The sequence below is a fragment of the Chelonia mydas genome, chromosome 22 (assembly GCF_015237465.2).
Source record: "Chelonia mydas isolate rCheMyd1 chromosome 22, rCheMyd1.pri.v2, whole genome shotgun sequence".
NCBI classification, from domain to species: Eukaryota; Metazoa; Chordata; order Testudines; family Cheloniidae; genus Chelonia; species Chelonia mydas.
The window spans coordinates 16537760-16564427 of NC_051262.2; the positions used below are offsets into that span (position 1 = coordinate 16537760).

General features: G+C 42.7%; 1 protein-coding gene across 6 annotated transcripts in view; it reads right to left on the minus strand.

Moving 5' to 3' along the window:
• Window positions 1-22157, minus strand: part of CADM1 (cell adhesion molecule 1) — a 285124-nt gene extending 262967 nt beyond the window's left edge. For 2 of the 6 annotated variants that reach the window (XM_043533905.1, XM_037882219.2), the window contains exon 1: window positions 21922-22157. In XM_043533905.1, the coding sequence (XP_043389840.1) occupies window positions 21922-22045 (124 nt within the window). In that variant the 5' untranslated portion in view covers window positions 22046-22157. The remainder of the gene's footprint in view (window positions 1-21921) is intronic. The other 4 variants (XM_037882222.2, XM_037882217.2, XM_037882220.2 and 1 more) reach the window with 3 other exon arrangements.
• Between the last annotated feature and the right edge of the window lie 4511 nt (window positions 22158-26668).

Sequence of the window (26668 nt, forward strand, 5' to 3'; positions counted from 1 at the left end):
TACACCCAAGAGTTTTCCCCTGGCGTTTTAAAGTGGTGTTTTTGGTTTGTGTTTTTTTTTGTTTGTTTGTTTGTTTGTTTTTTTTTTTACACAAAGCTTAGTAATACCTTCAGCATAACTTCAACTTTCCCTCTGCTGTAAAAAGCACAGCAGGCCAATAGACCTTTGAAGTTTTTTGTAACACACGGCAACTAGGAAGTTCAAAAAGCACAAATATTGACTGAATATAAATACAAAAGCTGCTAAAAAAGGGGATACTGTCCTTTCCTCAGTTTTTCTATGGAGTACATAATTTGCATCCTATACAGCTATACTGTACTTCTAAGTACATCAACTACCTAGGTTACTTGTCCCTTCCACAAATCAGTGTGACAAAATTCCCGTTTAAATAACGCAATACTTCAACAGTCTTCCACTTAAGACCCTTTCAGTATTTTTCATTTTAATGTATTGGTTATAAATAAGCTACAGCAGACTCTGTTCAAGGGAAAAATAAGTGCTTTCATATTATGAGTAAGTAGGTTGAAAGTCTGTTTTCTGATGAACACCTTCATGATATGCAAAAGACCTACTAGCTGGAGAGTGTTACATTCTTTAGCAGAAATTCCCAAACTAAGCTTCAATCACGGATAATGCTTCCTCTTTCACTATATGAGACTTCAAATTATGAGACCAAGGCTAAGGCTTACACACATTCATATATCATAGGTCTATGGATACAAATTCATACATCACTTCTCCTCTAAAAATACATGAACAGAAGTGGTGGAACTACCAACTCAATATACAGTAATAAAGGACCCAAACACTTTGCAATTAAACTGAATCCCCCACACATTGCTCCCAAGGTACACAAGTACTTCCAGCTACTGAGTAGCTAAAATTCAACCCTCTTCCTATTGTTAGGAGAGGACAAAAATCCAACATGCGAACTGAAAGCTTCCCCTTTGGTCCATGCCAATGCTGCCACAGATCACACAGGGAGTCTTCCTTCACTAAACAATATTTTCAAAATTCACCAGCCAGTTGTTTAAAAAAGCAGGGGGCAGTAATCATGATATGGGGTAAAAGGTGCAACTCACTTTCCCTTTTGCGCTGAAGTAGAACGTGTCTTTAAAAAGCTCATGCTAATTAATTATTCCTCTTCAACTGAAGCCACTAACAATCCACGATTCACCGAAGAGAATTTGGAATTCACACAGAGTCCCTTGGCTCCAACAGGGAAGATGCTAGCTCCCTCCAGCAGCATGCTTTGCTGTTCAGAGGAAGGAAAGAATTCACATTCCCAGTGGAGACTCACTAAAATTCCCCTTCATTGCCACCCACCAGAATGGAATTCATGGAGTTACTGCAACAGGTTTTAGTGCATATCCATTCTTGCCGACGGATGCTTCCCTGGCCTCCAGTCCAAGACACTTTAATTGAAAACTATCATCCTTCTTCTAGCCTCAATCATTTGTTTTTATATGGCAGCCACCTGAGTCTCTAGCTATCCTATGCAAACATGATCAGAACCGAAGAATCAATGCAAGCTTGTCGTCCTTACCTTTACAGGCCCTTCAGCATTTAGCCCAGCTCCAACTACCCTATCTTTTAGCTCTGCCAGCGTTGCCAGCATTTATCCCCAGTTATGGTAGGTCTATATGGTTTAAAAAAAAAATGCTTTATCTATAGAGTTACCTTAATGTGATTGAACACGCACCCCCGTTGCCCCTGAAAACCGATGGAAACACAGTTCACAATGGTCTCAGCTCGTTATGTTCTAATCGAGGGTCCCCATCCCAGGGACCACCACTACCAACCTTAACTTTTAGTCTGCTTCTCCCAGCAGCACTCTGGTGCTTTCCCATACTACCCTTCTTCATTGTACAAACTACTCAGAAAGCTATTTTTATCCTCCTTTAAACTGGCTCATGATCTATTGCCTGCTAGTTAATAAGTTAGACAAGAGGTAAACTACACTGTGTACACAGGCAGTCTACAAAAATATAATTGGATCACTATTACATTGTTCTCAGCACCTCCTTTCCTCTTTACTCCACCTGCTGCATCCTCTCATTAAACAAGATTATAAGCTCCTTAGGGCAGGGTTCCAGAGCAAAGGGTTTACAGCTTGGTGTACTCAAATTCTAAATGGAGAATTATGATTTAAAGTCTGTCAAGTTTATTTATATTATCTATGGGTTCAAAAACAGGTCAAAAGGATTCTATTTATTACCATTTCTTTTACAATATCAAATTCATACCTTAAAGCACAGCAAATATACTTCTTGCAGCACTGGCCACATCTGTTGACTACACATCTGCATTTCAGTAGGTCAAGGCTGGTTAAGAGAACTTGATATGGTACTGCAACACTGGACTTCCCCGTGCACTGTATTTAAACCGACTGCTATAAATGGGATACAGTAGAACCTCAGAGTTACCAACACCTTGGGAATGGAGTTGTTCGTAAACGTTATGGTTGTTGTTTCAAAAGTTTACAACTGAACATTGACATAATACAGCTTTGAAACTTTACTATGCAGAAGAAAAACACTGCTTTCCTTTTGTTTTGTTTTTAATAAAACTGTTTAATACTGTTTAACACAGTATTGTACTGTATTTGCTTTTTTCCCCTGTCTCAGCTGCTACCTGATTGCATACTTCCAGTTCCAAATGAGGTGTGTGGTTGAACGGTCAGTTCATAACTCTGGTGTTGATAACTCTGAGGTCCTACTGTATGTAATTAGAAGTTATGCTTGAGATGTAGAGCCCTCGAGACAATTCCCAACCAAGGGACTGTCATTGTGTAGAAAACAGTGTGTGTCCATTTTGCAAATATTTAGCCAACTTACTGGCCTGACCACTCGTATCATGTGTCCCAATTAGGATTTTATACCAGTTATAGATTAAAAACCCAATACGAAAGTTGAGTGACTCCTCCAGGGACTGAACCGCGAATCAAGCATCATGCCTCAAAGTAGTTTTCAGCATATTGTCTTACATTCATTCTGATTAAGCCAGCCACAAATCCATCAGCAAATTAATGATACAGCAGTCAAAAATTATATGGTGCCCAGAGAAAGAACTTTTTAATATTCTGGAAATGCATTCTGGCAGAAAGATAAAACACAGCCTTTCAGATCACATTAAAAATCATGTGATCCATTACGCAGTATGCAAACTGTGATAGTGTTATTTATAAAAATCAAATACAATAGTTCATGAATACTGAAAAAAAAATCAAATGCCAAGTTAAATGACAAATTTCAAACAGACTAAGGAAATTTGATCATAAACCAAGTAGTCGCATGAAATACCATTCCATCATCAACTTTTTAATTACCAATTGATCAACATGTAGACAGTGTAACAGCTTTCAGCTTTTAATTACTGAACTATCAAAATCCCAACCAAAAAAAAGCAATCTCCAGAGATGAAATTGTAATGCTTGATTATTCATTGCTACATAATGAATGATTTGTTTTTAAACAAGATGTCAACTTCCCTATGTAATCCGTCTGGATGTATGACTAAGGCCTATTCTGTCCATATGCCTAAAATCCTCAAGTATCATTTCTTCCTCTTCCCTTCCCCCACTGGTGAATGAACATTTTCTAAGGACTTGTCTACAATGCACTGCAATGCAGACTACCGGGGGCGTGAACTGCAGAGCACAACAAAATATTGCACCCGTCTCATGTGGCCGTTGCTGGCGCAAACTAAAAGGAACCTAGCTCACATTAACGTAGCCCTGTTTGAAGAGGACTACATTAACACAAACTAGTTACCTTTTAGTTCATACCAGCAGCATCCATACGGGACAGGTAAGGCGCAACTTTCTGACGCCCTTTGCAACTGAACTGTAGCATGATGCTGTAAATTCAGAAGATCAAGTCATCTTATACCAAGAATTGATAGGTTCCTTGCTCACCTTTACCCCACCTTTCAGCCATGCTGAGCATGTATCTCATCACACCGAGACTTACAAGTAATTTATCAATACTGGATGGAGCCCTAGTTTCCATCAAAGAAAGTATGTGTACCGTCTGCAAGCACTGCTTCTATTTCAAGTGTATCACTGTTTCAGAAGTTAGCCACATTGATGGGGTGGGGGGGGGGGAATCAAGATTGATCAAACCTCAGTTTTGTTCATTTAATCTAAGCAATGCGGTTATGACACTGAAGAACTGGGGATTGTTCATGTAATTTAATAGCACGAACAGGGCGTGCCAGTGTGTCTGGGAGAGAAAAAGCAAGCATGCAATCTCTTTTACCAATACAGTCAAGTCAGCCAACTGTATTATAAATCACTTGTGTCCAAATCTCATTTTGTCATACCACTCTGAGAAGCACTGTATTTCTACAATGTGATTTGCAAATGTTCAGCTCAAGACAGCCAAGTACCTCCCAAATCCTAGTGAAGTCAAAGCTCATGGGTCCAGTTTCCAGATCTACCACTAGCCAAGTGTTCATGAGAATCACTAGGAAACGACTTCATTTTCAGTATTTTGATGTGCCCATCTGTGAACGAGTACAATACTGCCTTCAGAGTGAACAGGCTCAATGAACAGCACTAAGGCAGTGCAGAGCTAACTGGATAACCACCATCAATACAGTCAATTCACTTTCACTCTCCACACAGAAAGATACTCAGAAAGCCAATGCCGTATACTTTCATTTTTTACTGGCCTACAACAAAAGAATCCAAAGTTTACCACCACGCAAGGTCTCGTACATCTTTGCAAAACGCTGCCTATCTTCTGGGCCAACAAAAGACCCAAAGAATCCTTTGCCAAGACCATGCCTTGCATGCAGAGGGATATTTCCTAGGAATGTTTGTGCGGCAACATCAGATGCCTAAACAGACGTCAAAGGCATTCTGGAATGAATACCAAAAAGACGTAATACAATTACTACTGCTTATTAGTCAATTAAGAAGATACTAGCAAAAATCACACATTTGTCCCTTTAACCCCGCTGGTATCTATTAATGTGTCTCCCATCTACTGCTCTCTCCATATGAGCTCACAGACGCCCTTCGTACATTTTGTTGCCAAATCATTACCCTATTCAGCGAAGAAACGGAAGAATTTGCTGCAAGTCTTGTCTCAAAATCCCTGCTGCTGCCACAGATCCAGTGGCCCTGAAGTTAAGATTTTCCTGATAAATGCATCAATGCAATACAGCCACACCTCAGATTTCATTTCTATATGCAAGCCACAAGCTCAGTGCTCTAGTTCCCTTGGGAACCTACTAGCATGCATAGCCTGTACAGATTTAAAGCATAAGAAATTCAGTAATCAGCCCACAAGCTGTAAGCACTTGTGACAACAATATCCATCAAGACACTCACCATATTTACAACTAAATCATGTAAATGCAAGCCAGTTTTCCTTTGCATGCTGTTAATCTGGACAAATGAATGCTAGATACACAGAAGACTAAGCCTACAACATAGTGTGTGGTGAATAAATAAAACCAATTGCACGCTGAGGTGAAATGGTTAAGATCGATACAAAGGGCACAGAGGGAAGTCAACAGAACAACTCTTGAAATGTTCACTGACCTGCAAGATCAAACACTAAGGTCTACTTTTATCACTGTTCTAAGCTGTGCAAGCAGCACCTTCCTTACGTGCTGCAGTTTGTAGTAGCTGCAGCTTCCGTTCCAGAATACCCATATATTTTGCTTCAAGATCTAGCTAGTGCTGTTTAACTCTCTATTCACCGGATTTTTTTGCACACTCCAAAAAAAAAATATCAAGACGTTTATTAAAATCTCACAAGTGTATTGGACTTACATCTTCAACAAAGACCAGTGCCTTGGATGTGAGTGAAGAAATGTGTTTAAAAATAACAGTTGTGTTTGAAAACGTCCTAAAGGTTTTCCCCCTCTCAGTGAATTTAGTGCTGGTGAAAGGTGCAAGACTTGACAGCCTTCAGCACCCAAGTCCAGAGGCAGTGGTTAAAAAAAAAAGGGAAAAAAAATCTACACCACTTCTCTTAAACTCTGCACATTGAAAAATGTTTCTCTTAAATTTCAGTATGTGACCCTTATACACCAGGGCAGTCTTCTGTGATCCTCTTCGAAGAAAGTCACATGACATGTTTAAATATCCCGTCGTAAGAAAAGGTCAGTCGGACAAACTGAAGCTACTCCTTATTTGATTACAGGGTTTATACTTGTTAATGTTGAAGACTCAGGAGCCTAAATGTAATTCATTTTGGTTATTTGGACTTTTACTAACTATAATAAAAAAGTGCTGCCATCCAACGCTTAGGGCAGCCTTGACGATCTTAAAAATACCCTTAAAACATACCATCCAAATCCCCCATATCAAATGAAGTAGCCCAGCAACACCATCAACTTAACAGACTATGCCAAAGCCAGGCCTACAGCACTGTCCAACCAGACCTCTAACACAAGCAGAGTTGAGACCCTCTTCCTGTAAAAGGCCAGGCCCCTTACCTTAAATTAAGCCATCAGGAACCAATACAGCCCTCAGATACCCTACCCCCAAAAAAGATTACGGGTAAACCAAAGGAATCAGGATCAACTGCTATCAAGGTGGCTCCCTGGTTCCAAGTCTCCGCCTGGCTGGGTAGGAAGATGCCCAATGACTTTCCTCCCTGAAGGTCGTATTCCCACCGATGCTGGGGCCAGGCCAATGTTCATAGCTTCAGGTTCAGACAAAGCCCCTCCACCCAAACGAAGCACATTCTCCACCCTGCTTCACCCAGAGGGGGATTGTGGGAAAGCACTGGTAAATATGATATTGAGGATTAGGACTTTAAGGGCTGAGCTTCCCAGACAGAGTCTGAGTAGGGCGCCATGTTACATGCATCCCATGGGAACCGAACAGGTAACAAAGCAGAATTCTCCCAAGCACCTTAAGCACTGAGTGATTACAGACCACTACAGTAAGCACAGCTCCACTGGAATTATTCTGGCAGGGAGTAAGATTTACCCATTGTACCAGAGCTAAGCAACAATTAACATCTGCCAATTGGTAACAGGTGCAAAGAGTTATTTTAAAAATACTGTCAACAACAAAATAGTAAAAACCCCCAAAATATTTTGAGCAGAGAACAATTTCAAAACACTTCCTATTCAAAGTTTATGAAAAGAATCAAAAACAAAAAAACCTACATATAAAATTCCAAGGGCATAAAAACTGAAACTTCAGACTGGAAGACCACCCACATATAGAAAAAACCCAGAAATTTATGTCTCATTTTAAGTCTGTTCCAGAAAGCAACCTTCATTATGGCAGCACTGCTGTAACTATTAATGGAAGCCAGGTTACCTTTTAATCCACTAAAGATTATATGTAAAAACAGTAGCAGTCTTTAAATCTGCACTACAGACAATCACTAGGCAAGCTCTCCCCAATGCATCTCATACTCCACATCTGCAACACTCCTGCTCTTCCAGTCCTCTTGTGCGGTTGACATACATACCCGAACGACTAACTGAAGGAATTAGTCTTCATTTGAGACCCAAGATAAATTTCAGCCCAGATCCTCAACACATTAGAGTTAACGCGAATCCACAGAAACCTATTCTTTCTTCTTTCCTTCCCTTTGCACCACAGCACGCACACTTAAATCTCAGTGCGTTTCAAAGTTTATTTTGGACTTATTTTATAGTGATATGACACCTACACCCCATTAAGGTTTTCATCTTTGGGAGAGGAGAGAACAAAATTTTAAAATTCCCCATGCAACAAACATAAGAATATCAAGGGGAAATAAATCTAAGGAAGCCCCTCTCCTCACACAGGAATATCTCTAATAGACCTATCCAGCATCTACACAAGAAATGCTATCCAGTTGCAAAGCCAAGAGGAAGACAGCAATATTTATCTGGTTGTGTTAACATACTTAATAAGATTCCATTTGCAGAAAAGAGGGCACAGCCGAGAGATTCATTATGCAACTGTGCACTCAGAATCCTCCTGGGGCAATTTAAAAGCTACATCATTGATTCTACTATAAACCCTCCTTTGTATTAGGCTCAAATTATATTTTTGTTTAGCAATAAATGAACTGGCAGAAAGTGGGTGCTGTATTTCTCACCCACACTCGGTTTTACCCTTGCCCCTGCAATATCTCAATGTAGGTGATACTACTCTGCTTTTTCTGTCCATGGCCAACATTATTCCCCACTCGAGAACTTACAATCAATCATCTACCTGCTCTTTACTGTCAGCGGACACAGCAACTGGCAATTATGGATTTAAAAAAAAAATGCATGAAATTTGTACATCCTGTTTAAAAGATTATGTAAAGCAATTCAGAGTATTTAAGAACTTTAAATCAACTTAAAAGCAGTTACGGTGGACAGAGCTCATGAGGCTCATTTTAAGAGTCACATTAACCTGGCAGAAAAAAACTATTTAAAATGAGTAATGTTTCTTTCACATTTCACTCACTTTCAGCATCAGAAGAAGAAGAGGGCGAGGAAAGATCACGTGAATTGGCATGAGATGGCAATCATGTAATCACAACCTTAGAGATATAGCTTCTTAAGAACTAAGCAAAAGTCATTAATCTGAGCACTGGATGAGCTATTAGAACACTGAGGTCAAAAAGGATAATTCTTCAAATGAAGCTAATTTCCTCCTTAAGAGATTTCTGAAGTTTTGTAAGTAATAAAATAGCAGTGAGTAAGCAGTAAGATAATGCACCAGCCTCAACAAAAGATTTAAAAAAAAAAAAAAAAAAAAAAAAAAAAAGAGGAGTTGGATGAACTCTGCCATATTTCTACCTAATCTGGGGTAAATTTTGGCATTAATACTGGCCAGAAAGGAGTTGTATCACCCAACGCATAGAAGGCAAGCTGTGTGCTACTTGTTCCAAGTCATGTTATGTGCAAGACAGGGCCATCCGTCCATCCTTCACATATTAGCCAGACTCGGGGTCCACGCATTCTCTTCTCCTACATTCCCCACATTCAAGAAGTGTAGAGTCACCTCACGTGAAGTTTTGTGTAGATGTTGGAGAGTTCAAGAAATGCCAGTGACATCTCAGCATGATGCCGTATTATGCCTGAGCTAAACTCTCAGTGCTCAATGCAAATGAAATTTGCAAATTTAATTCCAGACCCCCTGCTGGCTAATATGCTCTAAGGAACCAGACACAGTTTCTCTGGACTCTGCATATCATGCTAAGAACTAGGGTGACAAAAATTCATCTGCCTAAAGAACTGGAGTTGCTAGTGGGAATCTAGGTCAGCCTAATGTTATTCTTAATGTTATTACAGAAGCATTTCCCATACTAATCAGGTTTTTTTTCGTTTTGTTCCCCCCAACTGTGCTTACTCCAAACAATTCTAGTCCAAATGCTCCACAAGAACACTAAAGTTCGATAAAGCAGACAGTCAATGAAAAGTATTAACTGATGCTTGTGGATCAGCTTTCTACTTAACTCTGTTACCCCAAAAATCCTAATTAGACAGTACTCAGAAAGCAATAATAATGCCTAATGGCACTACTCAGTATTAAGCAGCATTATGAAATTATTCTGAAGTTTTTTTCCCTTCTCCATTAAGACAGGAAGATAGATGTGGGCATGAATGTTTTAAAGAACTGCTGACACCTCAAAAACTGCCATACATTCCATTTAGAAACAGCTTGCATAGTACAAGGAATCTCTTCTCCCTTCATCTCAGTTACAGATAGATATAGATACATATTTATATTTTTTTTAAACCCACACAGTTCTTGGGGGCGCTTTTAAACACTCCAAGAGTTGGTCATCCACTGAAGCCTTTTGACATCACAACCATGTTCATATTACCAATTACATGTCAGAAGGTTAGAACTGGGGGAGGGGGGGGGGGAAGGATTGCAGAAGCAGATGAATTTAAGAATCGGAGCTTCTTTTCATTTGAAATCTCACAATAATGAGAGAGATACACAAAAGACAAGCCACAGCAGCAATTCTCTAAGCAGGGATATTTTAGAGCTTAACTGTAATGAATCCAGTTAGAATTGGCTGACTGGCCTTTTCACTGACTCAGTACACAAAATGTTATATCCTGTACATTAATATACGATGATTTTACTTAAGAAATGAGATTTGTCTAACATCAGCTTCATGTCTTCACTGGCTTATTGGTGTCATCCTATGAAAGAAATGCTTAACTGACGCCACAACAAGACTGCTTAAATTCCCCTCTCATAAAGCAGCACTCCCAAAAGCAAGAGAGTCCAATCTGCAATGTCCACCAAGAAATACCATTTGACATCACCTTACGCTTCAGGAAAACAAAGTATTGGTCTTTCTTCTAAAAACTTCAACCAATTGAGCCAATGCATATATAATGCTTCAGCAAATACAACAGTGTAACCGCAGACACAGTTTTACAGCTGCATGGGAAACATTGACAAGACGTTGAATGTTTTGATGCTATGGAGCACTGCAAAGAATAAAAAACAGTGCTGACAGCATACGTGCCCTCAGCAGACATAACAGAAGGTCAAACAAATGGAAGTTCATATAAAAGACAATCTTTGTGAATAAGCTATAAATAACAAGAGCCACTAGCCTTTTCCTCCCCAGTTCAACTCAGTCATATAGTTTCAGCTACTGTTTATGGATGAAGAGAGACTGTTGCCCAAAAGTTATCCCATGATATATTATGGCAGCTGAGGGAAAAAATAGCTTTTTTTAAAGCCATATGCCTTTTCAAGGTCACAGATATATCAGTGTCACTAAACGCATTTAAGAAACGGATTACAGCAATAAAAGGTGTCTAGTGCAGGTTCTACCTCTACATTTAGAGAGTTAGGCACAAACCCCAATCTACACCCAGGATATGGATTAAAGCAGAAAAAAGTCATTCGTTTCACCTTTATTTTAATTTATTCACCTCCGAGCTAACGTGAAGCAAATCTGTTCTACTTAACAGGAGATTGTTTGAAGGCAATTTACTTTCTGGCCTAATTGTAGCAAAATCTTATTTAGCAAGAATTCCAATTCTAGAGATTAACACCACAGATATCTTAAGGACACATTTTCCTAGGAGGGAGGCTGCTTGGCAGCCTCATTTAAAAACCAAAAAGGCAGCAACAAGCCACTTCTCTTGCTCCATCTTACTACTCTGATCTTTTGATGCTGTAGACAGACTTATTTCTAATTACCGAATAGGGGTAGCAAACGGTAACCTGATGCTTAACATTTCCTCATTTCAATCATGCTTCTTCCGAGAACACATATGCTGTAGATACCTGGTATAAACAACACTTTGAGGCTCAGAAGACAGGCAATGGAAGAGGATGCTTGTGTCCTCTAGCTCATGGGTAGAAATGTAACCCAAACTGCTGAGGAGCAACAGTCCTCAGCCAATCGCTATTCAAATTAATGGTGATTTGGGAAAAGCGTGCCAGCTTCTGTGCAGATGTCTCAAATGGAGCATGTTGTCCACCAAGTGACTGGAATTATAAAGTGACTATACTTCTTGTCCAGGTAAACGTGCTGTTCTCAAATGAAATCTGGAGAGCTCTGCCCAGGTCTTCGCTCATCTCAAGGTTTATGTTTTGCATTAGGGTTTTGGACGTTTTGTTTTAATGCACAGAACAAACAAACAAACCCACAGAAGCAAAACTTTCAAACACCTAGTAATGGCTCGGAGGACACAATTTAAGTTCTATTCTGGATGAGTCCTTATCTCAGATGCTTGGCACTAGAAGGGGATACAAAGAGATCTGAGATGTCTGGTCACGTTTTAACGCATTGGCAGAGCTACAGTCCAAACCTCGAGTGTACTTATGTCCACCGATACTAGTGATTGAATTCGGAGTACAGAGTGCTCACATCCACCCCAGTAGAGGTATTAAGAATGCCCTTCAAGGAAATCCAATCCCCTGTAACTCACTGACACAGGACTCTCCACCCTTGAAGATTACCACCTATTACTTGTGTTTCTCTAAAAGAAAGTGCAGAAATACACCTTCCATCACCATTTCCCTGCATGGCTAGAATCAGTGACAGTTAAGAGAGATGCGATGACCAGACTGGTATTCTAGCCCTTCGGAAGGAACCTGCGTAATTCTCCACAGCATTATGCAGATATATGTGACTATGACTCTGGAGTCTTAAGTCAGGACGTGCACTTATTCTCCATCTGACTCACTTCATGAAGAGTCAAGGAGATCCAAGATGATCTCAGGTGATTTTTTCCTTCAATTTTTCTCCCCAGCCCCATTCGTATGGGCGCACTCAGATTTGTCGGGGAGTGGGCTGAAAACAGTGGATGTTTAAGGAAGTTTAATACAAATCAGTTACCATGCTGAGGGGTTTCGGCATGGCCTGCCAGCACCTGGAGGCAATTCCCACCAGTAACACTGATGCAGTAGCAACGCCTTGTGACCCTAACTTTGCAGCTGTGAATATCTTCTCTATGAGGACGATCAGAAAGCTTGAGAAAATGGTTGTGTTTCTTTTTTTTAAAAATCATGGAATGCACTTTTTGAAGAACCCACCATCATCCTGGTAACTCCCTACTCCCACTTTGAGACAAGCAGACCATGCTTCGGTACTGTAAGTGCAATAGCTGTCCCTGCCCCAATATCTAGCCCTGAAACACGATTTACCCGCGACGAGTCTAGCTACACTGTCATGCCACAGAGAACAGAAGGTGAAGAAGTGTAGACCAAAACATTTATGCAGTGGTTTAGGGATGGAAGCACAACATGTGACTCACTGTTCCAGACATCCAATAAAAACAGCTGCGAAACAGAAGTTATTTTACAATCAGGAACGTGTTGAATTACCAAGAATTACCCTCCAGAGTTAAGGACTAGCAACGCTCACCTGTCCCTCAAAGCCAAGCTGTGGAGAGACCAGACAATATGGAAGGCAAGAGAAATCAGTTTACACCAGTAACTTGTGTTTGGGCACGCCAATCTGCACATTTTCAGAAATTCTTACACAGGGAGCCTCTGGCCAGGGGCATGGTTAGCACTAATCAGAAACATTTTAGTAGCCCCTTGAAGTACATCCAGATGGCATTCCTAGGAGCCGAGGTCAACCCACTCATTACATAAGGATGAATGTTATAATCCTATTGGACACAAAGTGTTACTTCAAAGCAAAAAATCTTGACTTGCCGGTGATACAGGCCAATCTTATTCTACAATCTCCCATAACATTCATAATTAAAACTAATGAACTACAGGTTCATTCTATGAACAGACCTAGACTAGAGCCTTGTCTTTTCTGGTATCAGCAGTGGTAGCTGCTGACCTCTGAAAGTGGGTAAGAAAAAATTAGACTTAAAAGGTCAGCTCACTGCCAGCCTATAATATTGAGTGAAGATCATGCTGTATCAAACTGAAAAAACAAAACAAGACAGCGCAAAGCCCTCTCCACTGATAATTGGCAAGGTGTTTCCCATTCTACTAAAGCAGATGAATTTGGCACATGGCAGTTGCGGGTATCAATGCAATTGCCAAATGGAGGTGTCAGAGAGGTTCCTCTCATCTTCAAGATGTTGTACCTTCACATGGTAGGAACAAAGAAGGGAAATTCACTATCAGATAACCTGTACCTGAACCTTCTCGAGATAAAACCATGTGGGCCAGTAATATAATGTTAAATTAACTGCTTTTTCTGGCTTTAAAGTTTCCATTGTTTAGTCAAAGATTTCTGAAAGAGAAATAGAAGCTATGTGCTCTCTTCACCCAAAAGAGAAATCAGGTTGGTAATCTAGAACTGCAGGTTCTCAACTCAATTACTTTCCCTGCTACCAAACAGAACATCTAAAGACAAGTGGTTTCAATCATGTACAGCTAAGGATCTGTTTTCCCCTCAGTATGTCCACTCAACTTCCACTGGCACTAACAGAAGACATGGAGGGTGGACATCTTATTGTCCAGAAAAACATCCAGAAAATTATAGGTAAGATGTCAGAATGGTAAAACAAGTCCAACTGCGCTCACAAATGCCATTTCCACTTATCCTGAACCAAAAGCCCGAGAAAGTTGCTTAACAGGCTACTGTTAGCATTACTGCAATAGAGAAAAGGTGCATGGCTAGAATTATGACAAATGTCCAAGTGCTTTAAACACAGAACTAACAGCGTGTCAGAATATGGCACTTGGGCTAAACTAATATGGACGTCTTCAGTCCAGAAAACAGGCATTTCAGCAGCTATGTTTCAGTGATGTAGAAGCAAGAGTTTCTACTGAAGTCAGTCAATAAGCTCTTCCAATTAAGCCTCCAGTACCTAGACAATAAACCATTTCTTCATTCCCATTGTACAGGAGTGTAAAGATGGCATTTTGTATCTCAGTATTGAGCTCTTAATAAGACTGGTTTTGCTGTTTATGAGTTTATCTTCAGAATTCAACATTCTCAGGGAATTTCCTTCACTAAAGTTCTAGTCAAATGACATGATTGTTAAAAAAAATTGTACTGTACATGTACAACAAGAGCTGGCCCAGCAGACATTCTGGCTTATGTGCCACTACTTGCCTGAGCAGTCCCATTGACTAACAAGTTCTGGCGATATATTACCAGACTTTCCCAGTATGCTGTGGTCCCCCAGGGCAGGCAAAATCCACGTACAGCAGCAGCTGAGTGAAGGGTGGAGTTTGGACCCAGCCATGAGAGTTGGTTGTGTCCACAGCAGATGTCTAAGACAGGAAGAGAATAACCTGAGTCGCCTTATTCACTGGAGAAACCCCACATGCTCTGCCATGTGGCCTACCTACCCACTCCTAACAATCAGAGATATATCAACCAGCTCCCGTTGGAGTTCCCCCAGAATGGCCAGGCTTGACTACTGTATCTGACAAACCCCAAATGGAATATCAAATTCAGGCACAGCACCCATATACACACCCAGTTCAATTTCCTAGATTAACTCAGACTGACTAGGATTCACCAGGGTGACCAACACCCATCTGCGCCTCTTAGAAACATGGCCCTACTGTTTCAATTGTAAACTTGTGACCAAAATCTCATAATACTTTGTTTCAAGGAAAACCTGCTGCATCCCTCCCACACCCCCTTGTTCTCCCCACCTCTCCCGACACAAGTCTGAAGCCAGCTGCACCAAAGCCGCTGAGCCAGCCCTAGAAGACCTTCAAAGGAAGTTCTGCAATGGAACCTCCCATTAACCACAACAGCAGCTGTTGGCTGCAACATGCAATTAAACTAGTTACTTTTTCAGAGCTTTACGAGATTTAAACAAGTAGGTACCACTTGTAATTGCAACATTCCAGCTAAATTCTCTCCCTTTTATTGAGGGTTTCTGAACAAAGACTGTTTATTCAGTGTTGGTGGTTCTGCAACACTGGAGAACTGTATACAGTGCTCCACAAGGAAATGACTACAGAGTTCTCTGTGTAATGTCCAGTTACCCAGAAAAGATACAGATTACATGTCCAGCTTTGCTTGTATCCCTAAACCACTGCATAAATGTTTACTTATGTGGCTGGAATCCAGCCAAACTGAATACTTTGAATTTACAGTCCACTTGCACATAGGACATTTTAGAAGTCTGGTAAAAATCACATTCCCAGAAACAAAAGAAGTTGCCTAACTTTTGTATACAGTCAGAGAAAGGGAGTTCTGGGACACCCTGAAACATTCCTACCATATTTTGCTCAAAATGAAAGACGTATCCAAAGAATTGTAAAGACACTTTAAAAAAGATAAATTACCAAGATCTGCAAGAGTCAGTGTCAAACACCCTAACCAGAACAACCTGCACACTGCTTAGTACTACCAGAAAGTTACTAGGAAAAGTTATTTTTCATCAACAAAACAGGCTGGTAAGAGCACTTAAAAAAAAAACAGTTTGAAGAGGCAGCATGCCTGGTCTAAAACAAAAATGGATTCTGTTGGGCATGGCCTCAGACACACAAGGTCTGATCCATTTTTAGATCTAGCACTAATCAAGCAACAGGGCAGAGACTGTCTGCATACTGCTGCCCCCATGTACCACGTTCACAAATCTGACTCAGCGCAAAGGAAACAGCACTAAGCTATTTTTATTTACTGAGTCAGTTGTTTGATGTAAAGTGTTTCTTTAATTACACAACCAACAAAGAAAGCCAAACACAGACAAAAGCAGCAAAAGATCAACACCAGAAACTGATGAAGACTGCTGCTTGAAGAAGGAACATATCTATGCTCTGTCTTAGGGGTACAATGGCCTCCCCAAAACAAAACGAGCAGCAGCAACTCTTCCTGAGTTGTCTAGTTGTGTCCAATATTGTCACTGGTTAATTTAAAACTGAACTAAATTAGTGAGATGAAGGTGGTAGTGACTAACCCCCCATCTCACCACAGCCTAGATGATTGGTATTACTCTTCCTGTCCTTCAGAAGAGGTCATAGTAATCCCCATGGGTGATTAGGTTCCTAAACCTAATGTCATGCTTACAACCAGTGCTCAGCTCAATCGCCTTGAATAAGCCCATATCACAACCAAAATGGATAGTTGGGTTTTCTTTGCCAGCCTCTCCTTTGCAACTTCACTCAAGTGTTTGCATATCATGCAGAACACTCACCAGAGCCAGAAACTTAGTATATTTTTTCATGTCAAGTGCTCAGCTCAGTCCCAGTGAAACACAGTGGATAGTAAGATTTTTTTCTCCTGCTTGCAGACAAAGGCTCCTTACAATCTTGCTCCATATTTACAAGAGAGTCTGCTTAACCCATATTCTCAGTAGGATTGTTGACCAGTCACGTTAAATCACCGAAATCTGAGCAGATCTTTTTGCTGGTCCGTTGCTTACAGGGCTTATCCATTCTGGCTAAGATGTAAAACTTAAGTCCTGACCCTTCTTGTCATTAGATATCCCACTGTATTCTCTGACAAGTATAACTGTTACCTTGGTTTGCAGGGTTGTTGTAGCTGTATCGGTCAAAAACTATTAGAGACACAAGGTGGGTGAGGTAATACCTTTAATTGGACCAACTTCAGCTAGTGAAAGCTTCTCTCTTTCACCAATAAACGATATTACCTCACCCACCTTGTGTCTGTTAACTCTGGATGTCAGACAAGATTCCAGTTTGGGCGGTTATACTCTGCCTCTCTAAATTCCCCCTCGGGTTTGAGTTGGAATGTTATTCTGTCTAAACTACCATGTAGTATATTGCTGTGCAGTGTTACACAGGTGATCGTTCCACCCCAGGACTGACTACAGTTCAGTACTAACTGAAGTCATTCCTGTATTCTTTTCCTATTTCACACACACACACACACACACAGAGTGAGCGAAACTTACTTACAGGTGGGTAAAGCACTGAGACCATCAGATGAAAGGTGCTAAAGAAACACAGATTCATCATGGCATTAGACTATTTTATTCCAAGTCTTAACACTGCCTAGCCCTATACCAATTACCACGCTTGACTCATTCAGCACAGCCATTACAACATGCTCCAAAGCACACCCCAATTACAGGATTCCACCAAGACAGTGAGATATGGCAATACCACCGTAGTGTACCCTTGCCCAGCACTGCAGAAAGGAGCTATTTTAACCCAAGAGTTGGAGACAGAAAGGCACACAAAACTATGCAATTACCACCAAACAAGTATTTACTGCCATGGCATGGATTTTCTTTCAGTACTTCCAGGAAACTTCATTATTGCATATTAAATCGCTTTTAAAGGTGTTGGGGGCAGGGGGAAGGAGAAGCGAGCAAAACATTTCAGGAATTTTAAGGAAATTTGACATAAATTCAGCCAATGCAGAGAGAGCGTCTAGTGCTTTACCCTTTGCCTCAGATAATCAAACTTTTAGTGGAGATTAATGACTGCCAGGCTCCAAGTAGCAAATTATCCCTTCTGCAACAGTTACCACTGCGTGGTGCTCTCCAGTCTGTCAGTGAAGAATGCCCAATGTACAGGTCAGTCACATCCCTTTCAACTGAAGAACTGCAGCGTTCAGATCCCTCATTTTCATTTCTTTTCAATTGCTCCTAACACTGCTATATTTTAATTCAGATTGTTATGTCTATTAGCTGGGCTCCATTTACCAGGCTTGCCATGTAGTAGCACGGTACGAGCCTTTCGTTTAATAAAAATGTGGTGTTTTTTTTTAAATGGTGATTCTAAGCGGGAGATGAGGCATTGAGAGTTTGAGATGCAGAAAGAGGGAATGAGATACTGTGTATTCATAGCCATGTGAGGAAAGCGTTTTTATTTTAGCTCGAGTATTATTTAGTGATCCAATTCTCCAGCTCCAACGACTGAGCAATTCACTATGCGTGAAGCTAAAACCTAACAGGTATGCACAGGAGCCCAAGCAAACTCCATGATCACATAAAACCAGAGCCCATTTTACAATGTCATTTTTTGAAAAGGACAAAAATCCATCTGGCAGCAAAACGTCTTAAAAACCATGAACATGGGTGCAGTAATTGCATAAATACCTGAGCGTTTGAACATACGGAGCGTTGGCCTCCGCACGGATGAGAGTCATGCCAAAGTGACATCTCTGTTTCCCTATCCTTTTATAAAAAAGAACAAAACAAAACAAAAAAAAATACCACCCCACTGTCAGCCAAAGGCACATTCCCTTCCTTTCCCACCCCCCTCTCCCACCAAGCAGGCACTTACGTCTATGGAACAGCTGAGCTAAGAGGAGGGATGGGAACACAAGTTAGCACTTCCTCCGAAACAATGTGTTTTAAAATGGCACATGCATAAAGTAACTGCCATTGTCCTAATTGGTACGCAGGCGGCCCAGGATGGCGGCCTTGCTCTGGAGAGCATTCCTCATGAAAAGAAGGTATGTCAAGTCAGAATAATGAACTGAAAGTGACACCAGTTTTCTTCCCCCACTGCCTGACCAAGAGGGCCGCTGGGGAAAACATGTACAACATACATATGAATAAAGCTCTTTGTTCAAGAGAACTGCCTGCCTCTTATTCTCTACCTCCCCCTTTCGTATTAGTTAAATTCAAAAGATCCCTCAATGACTCTCTTGTTCCTCCAAAATGTCCCAGTCAAATAACGCTAGCGCCTCTTGTCACACAAGTCAGTGAATGAAGCCTTGTGCGTCTCCAGTGACACACTGTAAATATAAAGTGGCATTAATGAGGGATATTTTATCAAAGCCAGACAGTCCCTCCTGTGGCTATTCAGTTCAATGCAGAAGAAACGCAACAATAGCTAGGCAGCACTTTGTAGAATACGTAGCCCAGAATACAATCTTGTCAAGCCACTGCAAAAACACTGTGCATAGTACCGCAGAAGTTGCCTCAAATCACCCACAAAACTGTCTGCTGAGATTCCAGTGATAGCTTGAAGTTAAATCAAACAGCTTTCCTGTAAAGCAGGAGAAATTTTAGAGAGCCAGAAAGAGAAAGGCTTGGGCAAACCCATTTTAGCTGGGTCAAATTAACATCCATTTAATCCAAAACAATCACCATGGGAAAAGCGTCTAGTCTGAATGAAAGACATATTATGTTAAAATCAGTTCTTCAGTGTAACAAGGCTCCCATTAACCACAACAGAAAAGAAAATGGGAGCACGTAAGTTCTACTTCGATACCAACAGGTTTTCGACTCTTCACTAAAGACTTTCTGGCTTCCTGATTCATCATCAGGGTATCCTTTCTGAGGCTGCACTGACAGAAGCCTGCCTTTGCAGCATATGGCCCAGACTTACTTAGCCACTTTCAATTACAACAATTCTATGAACAAAGAATTATAGAAAACACACAGAAACCAATTACTTTTCAATGTGAACACTACTTGATAGCCATACACAAGAGCAAGAAGCTGCTTCCATGGTAACCAGTAACAGAATTTTCACGTCGCTTCGCCATGCACTGTCAAGCCCACAATTCCTTCTTTACTAGTCACTATATATATCCCCTGTTAAGAACAGCAATTTCAGATAGCAAAATATTTATAAATAAAGCAGTTACTACTTTCACCATTCACTCAACAAGCAGGCTTAGCACTCAGATGTAACCCATTACTTTACTCTCCATAAGCAACCTTAAAGATTGATCGTTTTTGGTCTAAAGGAAATATCTGTGCCCAACAGTCTCTTCAGCGGCCAATGTATTGTTGCCTCTATTATTCACCAGTTTCAGATCCTCATGTGCACCCAGGTGTTAATGACACAGGGTCTTTCACAATGCACTAGTCCAAAAATGCTCTTCCAGGAATATTTTATTAAGATCAAAACTTGAACATCACAAAGAAGAAACTTCGAACAAATCCAGGTTTGCCACACCAATTTATCTACCAACCCATAAATTAAAGACTTAGCAATTCACACAAAGCTTTCAGTGCAAGAAAAATGAGACCAAAAAAAATCTCCTTTTATGTACCCGATACACATTTAGTCTATCAAATAAATAGCTTGGAGGAAATAGAGCACTTTTTAAAAATGCTTTGCACGGAATAATCCTCTCAAGGGCTTGACCTAGTATATTATGATTTACTCAGCTGCATGCTATCTATATAATTGTGAAAATAACTGGTAAAAACCAAACATTAGAGAGAGAAATGCTAGAAGACTTTCATAGCAGCCAAAGAACAACCTTCAGGCCACAATACAGCTAAGCATTCTTTCCGATATGGCTTTTATTCATTTTTTTGGCTACTTGTTGCTGCTGTTGTAACTGATCATCTGTTCTCTGCACAAGGGAGGTTCAATCTGATCTGTTCCACACTTGTGTTTATTTAGGGAGGTATGGGTGAAAAGAAATCGGCAAACAGCATTATCTGAAGCATTGCAAAGAATGATCTGACGGTGAAGTGATTTGTCTCTCTCCCTTTTGTTATTGAAAGCAAATACTGCCCTCTTCATTTCCAATCTTGCCAACACTCACAGGCGCTACTGTTGGAAGAGAAAAATGTTTGCAATAGAGGGAAGGAAATAAAATCCCCTTCTATTTACAACACGGAGCTAGCCCCTGTAACAACAGGGCTGGGAAAGGGGAGCTGAGACTCCCAACACTTGATCTGAACGAGTCCTTCCAATCTCCACATCCCTGCAAGATTTAGAGAAGCAGGAGGGCTGTACGGGAGGCTGCAAGCCCAGGAGGCGGCAGAGTGGCTGGATTCAAAACACTGATAAGGGCTGAGAGTCTTAATTCACCACAATCGCTGCCTGCCTCCCTGCCTGGCCGAAGGAGAGGAAATGGGGAGAAGAAACCTGCCCTCCCCAAGCCCCAGCCCCAGCCCCAGCCCGGCTGCAGAAGGGAGAAGCACAATGAGTCAGGATCTGGGGGAAAATCAGGAGCCGGAGCCAAGTCACAGGGGGCAACTTCTGCTTCGGAAAGCCAGGCAGGGGGGGACTGCGGCCAGCCCCGAGACTGGCCCTGCAAGGGGGGCGGGGGGGAAGAGCCGTGCTCAGGGCTGTAGGGGGAGAGCTGGGGGGGGGGGGTTAGGGGACGCTATAGGGGTCCAGAAGAACTATAAAGGGGGTGGAGAAGGGAAGCTATACGGGCACGGGAATAAAGAGGAGCTATAGGGGAGGTAAGGGGGAGCTATGGGAGCACTATGGGGTGCAGCGGGGCGCTATGGGGGGTTAGGGTGACGTTATGGGGTGCAGCGGGGCGCTATGGGGGGGCAGTATGGGGTGGGGGGCAGCGGGGCGCTATGGGGGTGCAGTATGGGGTTGGGGGCGCAGTATGGGGTTGGGGGCAGCGGGGCGCTATGGGGGGTTAGGGGGAGGTTATGGGGGTGCAGTATGGGGTTGGGGCAGCGGGGCTCTATGGGGGTTGGGGGAGGTTATGGGGTGCAGCGGGGCGCTATGGGGGGCAGTATGCGGTTGGGGGGCAGCGGGGCGCTATGGGGGTTAGGGTGAGGTTATGGGGTGCAGCGGGGCGCTATGGGGGGCAGTATGGGGTGGGGGGGCAGCGGGGCGCTATGGGGGGTTAGGGGGAGGTTATGGGGGTGCAGCGGGGAGCTCCCCCCACCCCGGCGCCTGGGGCCGGAGCCCCCCCCTACCTCTGGGGATGAGCGCGGCGGCGGCGAGCAGCAGCAGCAGCAGCGGGAGCGGGAGGATGCCGGGGGCCGCGCCGCCGCCGCCGCCGCGCCCGGAGCAGCCGCTGGGCTCGGTCCGACTCGCCATGTCCGGGCACCTGCTTCGCTCTGCCCGCGCCGCCCGCGCCCGGCGATCCAGCGCCCGCTAATGAGATGCGCCGACGTCACCGCGGGGCGGGGCGAGGGGGAGTCCCGCCCCTCTCGCCGCCTGCTGGTGGGATGCTAATGAGCCCAGCCGGGGCCCCGCCCCGCGATAAGGGAGCGGGGGTAAAGTCTCATCTCCGGCGAGGGACGCATCGGCGGTGGGAGGGGTGAGGCTACTGCTCCCCTGAGCCAGCTGCCCCACGTCTCCCCTACCCCCAACCCCACCCTCACCCCTCTGCCCCCACCACCCCATCCGCCCTCTGTACCCCAACGCCCCCACGGCACCGGCTGCAGCCCCTGCCCCCAGATCCACCTGCTGCATCCCCCACAGGTACCTACTACCCACATCCCTCCCTGCCTGCACACCCCATCGCCCCCCCCATAAAGCCTGCAGCCCAGAGCTGCCTGCGTCCCCCACCCCTCCCTCACCCCTCCCCCAGCTCCTCCCCGCCCAGAATGCCTCCACCATGCCCCCCCCACCCAGGGTGCACCCCATCCCCTCTTCCTTGCTCTAACGTGCCCCTCCCAAATCTTCATAAGCAATTTAACTGCCCCCCCACACACACACACGCACCCCTGCACCTCCCTGTGGAGCTGCAGCGTTTAAATCAGGCTGCTGTCACTCCCTAAAGCGAGCCGGCTTTGGGGGCTTTAGCACTAGGCGGACACTGTCAGAGGCAGGCCTTTGACTTGGTAGCAATCACCTTCACAGTCCACGCAGCTGTGTGCTTCTGTGAGCTTCTGCTAAGGCAGCCTTAGCCCATTTCCTCACCAGAGCAACCCCCTTTAGTTAGAATCACTCAAGTCACACCCAGAGGGGACATACGTACATTGATTTAAAACTGGGTTAAAGTTACAGGTGCAAAGTAAACCAATATATCAGTTTTCAGAGTAGCAGCCGTGTTAGTCTGTATTCTCAAGAAAAGGAGTACGGGGGCACCTTAGAGACTAACCAATTTATTTGAGCGTAAACTTTCGTGAGCTACAGCTCACTCCATCGGACTAAATTTGTTAGAAAAAGAGAACTTGGGGCACCTTAGAGACTTTTTGCAATATATCAGTGTAAGGTAACCAGATACAAGCCATTTTTGAAGTCACAGTAAGAGTATCCACAGAAAGTTTTGCCAGTTTACCTAAATCTGTTTTAAAAAACCCACACACTTTTAGGCCTTGGCTACATGGGAAAGTATATCCATTATAATGGTCTGACTTCCCCTGGGGCTTTTTCCAGTTTAGTTTACATTGATTAGGGGAAGGGGGTTAAACTAAACTGAAAAAAAAGCCACACTTAACCTGGAATAAGTGTCTAAATAGGGGATTATACCTAAAGGCAAAAATGCTCAGACCTTTTCAGGTAAAAACGTAGATTTAGCTACACCAAAAATGTTACACAAATAGTGTATTTGGATTGTTGTACTGTAACACTTTTTAATTCAAAATGTTTTAAAAATCCCTTTCCTTTTATCCAAAATATTAGAAGTGGTCAAGATCAAAATGGACCCTTTAGACTGTCAAAACAAAAATATTTTGTTCAACCCAAAACAGTTTATAAACTGCCAGTGAACCAAAAGAGCAGATATTTGCACAGCTCTAATTATACCAGCATAATTTATTGGTTTAAATGCACACCTTAGGTTACAATGAAGAAACTTTCCCATTTAGGCAAAGCCTTAGTTAAACTGGTTCAATACTGTGTGTGCACAAGCCTATTGGTAAATGGGACAGGGGAAGGGAGGACATGGATTCTGTGCTAACCACAAGCACCACGATTCTTTTACCTCTCTTGAATGCAGCAGCAGGCATTCCTGACTACAGACCAAATAGGCTGCCATAGCATTAGCAGCAAGCAACAGTGGTGTATGTGGCAGTGGCTAAGTCCTTTATGACTAAACGCCCAATTTGTTCAGTGTACTACTGCTCACTAGGGAAAGCAGAATTTAGCAGTGAGTTGCATGGATTATCCAACAGGGCTTTTCAGATGTTACAATTTACTGTCACAACATTTACATTCAAGGTGTGGTCGCCAGAGATTTGTTTTGTTTTATGAGCCGAACAAATCCTTTTTAAGTACACAAAAGAAAAACATTTAAAACTATCCTCTCCCGCCCCCCCCAAAAGTGGATGTTTTTAAACAATTTCTTAGTGCCTGTTTGTATAGAGTCTTTTAAAAGAAAAACCCCTTTGTTACCAGTCTCAGATGGTATCAAATGCTGCTGTTAGAGTAAAAAAAAAGTGATTTAGGCAGAAGCTCTCTGGTTCCACCATTGAAATCGGATCCTATTGTTTAAGGCAAAATAAGAAAGGCAGGGGGATGACACAGAAAGGAGGAAAACGCATAGCTAAGATAAGAAAATGCACCTTCTGTCTTTAATGTCGGCAGTTCAGTTGCTAAGAAAAATCAGACATAGCATATGGCTATGACTGATTAATCTGTCCATGATTCATAGTTGAGAGAGTAGAATTCATGTTAAGAATGAATTTAAGAAATAATATTAAGGGGAAACTGTACAAAAATGTAAATTCTGCTGCTTTAAAGACAGATTGAGCTGGACTCTGTATAACATTTCTAGCCAAGGACAACTGACATGCAAACCGAGATCCAGTCATATTGACCCTTTCGGCTTACTAAGGGCAGGAAAGATCTAAAGAGAATTTGCAATGCTGGATTTTTAAGACAGACAGGAGATGTTAGCTGATAAAGGGGAGGCCAGCTACTGAACAGTGGGCAAATGTTATCACACTTTACCAGGCTGGTGCACCTGATTACACATTACATTGCTCATGAAACCACCATCAGGATGGCCAATGTGACCATGAGCTCTCCCACATATCTTTGACACCAATGAAGGGGCACAGATTATAAAGGATTTGGATCTGATGGGGGAGGAAAAAAAGAGGCCTGGTCTTCACTGGAGAAGAAAGGTGCATTTTAAACACGAACTGGCATGTGTTAGTCCCAGAATGGAGACAGAGGCCATTGTAGTTTTAATATATTTGATGATCAAGTTGAAGCCTAGACTCCCTGCAGGGAAGAGACCACCACAACACATGAAGCCACAGATCTATCCCTCACTGGCAGTGCTTTCCAGGAGTCCTTGGAGAACACACCCTCTAGACATTTAAGGCTGTTTTGATACAACTAACCCAAGCTGCTAAACTCTTGGTGAATTTCAGAATAAACCAGAAAGGTCTGCACAACATACCTACTATGCTTTTCCCCTCTTTTGATTTGGTCTTTCAGCTCAGGTGTCTTGGAGTCTCAGATTGTTTGGAGGTGAAGCGGCTGTAGTAAGACAAACCTGCTGGCCTCTGGTGAGAGGCAGCCTGGGGAAAAAAGACATGATCTGCCCTGGAATACCGCACTGAAATGTCACCCCGATATTGGCTGCAGTCAGCTGAGACACAGGGAAAGCCTGGGGACTACAAGCAACAGTAGGAAGTGTCAAAGATTACAACATCCGATGAAGTGAGCTGTAGCTCACGAAAGCTTATGCTCAAATAAATTTGTTAGACTAAGGTGCCACAATTACTCCTTTTCTTTTTGTGAATACAGACTAACACGGCTGCTGCTCTGAAACCTGTCAACATCCATTTAGCCACTCTGGGACCTGGCGAGCTTCCACTGAAATCAAGCTTCTCAGGCATCAGGTTTAGCTGGACCCTCTGGTCACAGTAGTGTTACACAGGTAGATTTGTTCTGGTTGGCTAATCTGGACTCTTATCAGAAAGAAGGCAAAAACAGGAAAGGGGTAGTAAAAAAAGGTGGAGTAGGAAACTGACTATGGAGGAGGTAATAGTAGCAACCTTAGGGTCACAATTTAGGAGTTGTTCAGAACACAGCCATGGAGCCATTACTGTCATCTGTCTCTCTCACCCCCCCCCCCCCCCGAGTGTATTTTATGATCAAAACAAAGGCAGCCCAGGAGTAAGATGATGCAATTGAGACCATGAGGCCAATGCTGGTAAATGGTTCAAGTTAATAGGTGTATGTTTCCCCACTACAGAAACACAGAAGATGGGTGGCAATTTAGTTCCACTGCAATTCACCAAATCAAAAGAAGTATCCTCACCAGGAGCCCTCAAAGCCGTAAATCAACAGCTGTTTAGTTCAGATAACTTCATTTGCATCATTCCTTTGACTGTTCTGTGTTTTCTTTCAAACAAACTTCTCTCTCACCCCTCCATCCAACTGCTCCCTGAAGAGACTCATAAGCTAAAGTAACCTTCTACCACCTTTCTACTCACTTTGGCCAATGTAAGGTATAAGCCAAAGGTAGGAGTCAGTTTGTGGGCATGAGGACGGGTCTCCCAAGGGGGTGCGATGCATCCACAGTTCTTTTCAATTTCTGCAAGTTTGACATCAGTGCATTATTATATGGAACAGAGTTCTCTCTTCTGCTCTTTTAGCCATGAAGTGGGGTGCAGTCATCTCTGGACAGGCACCATCTGCCCACCCCATTTCCTTGTTTTCTGGATTGACAGTCAATGGGAGATGGGTGTCGAAGAGCTGGTAACTTACCTTTCTCTTGATTTTCCATCTGTGCAATAATTTTTACAGGTCTTAATT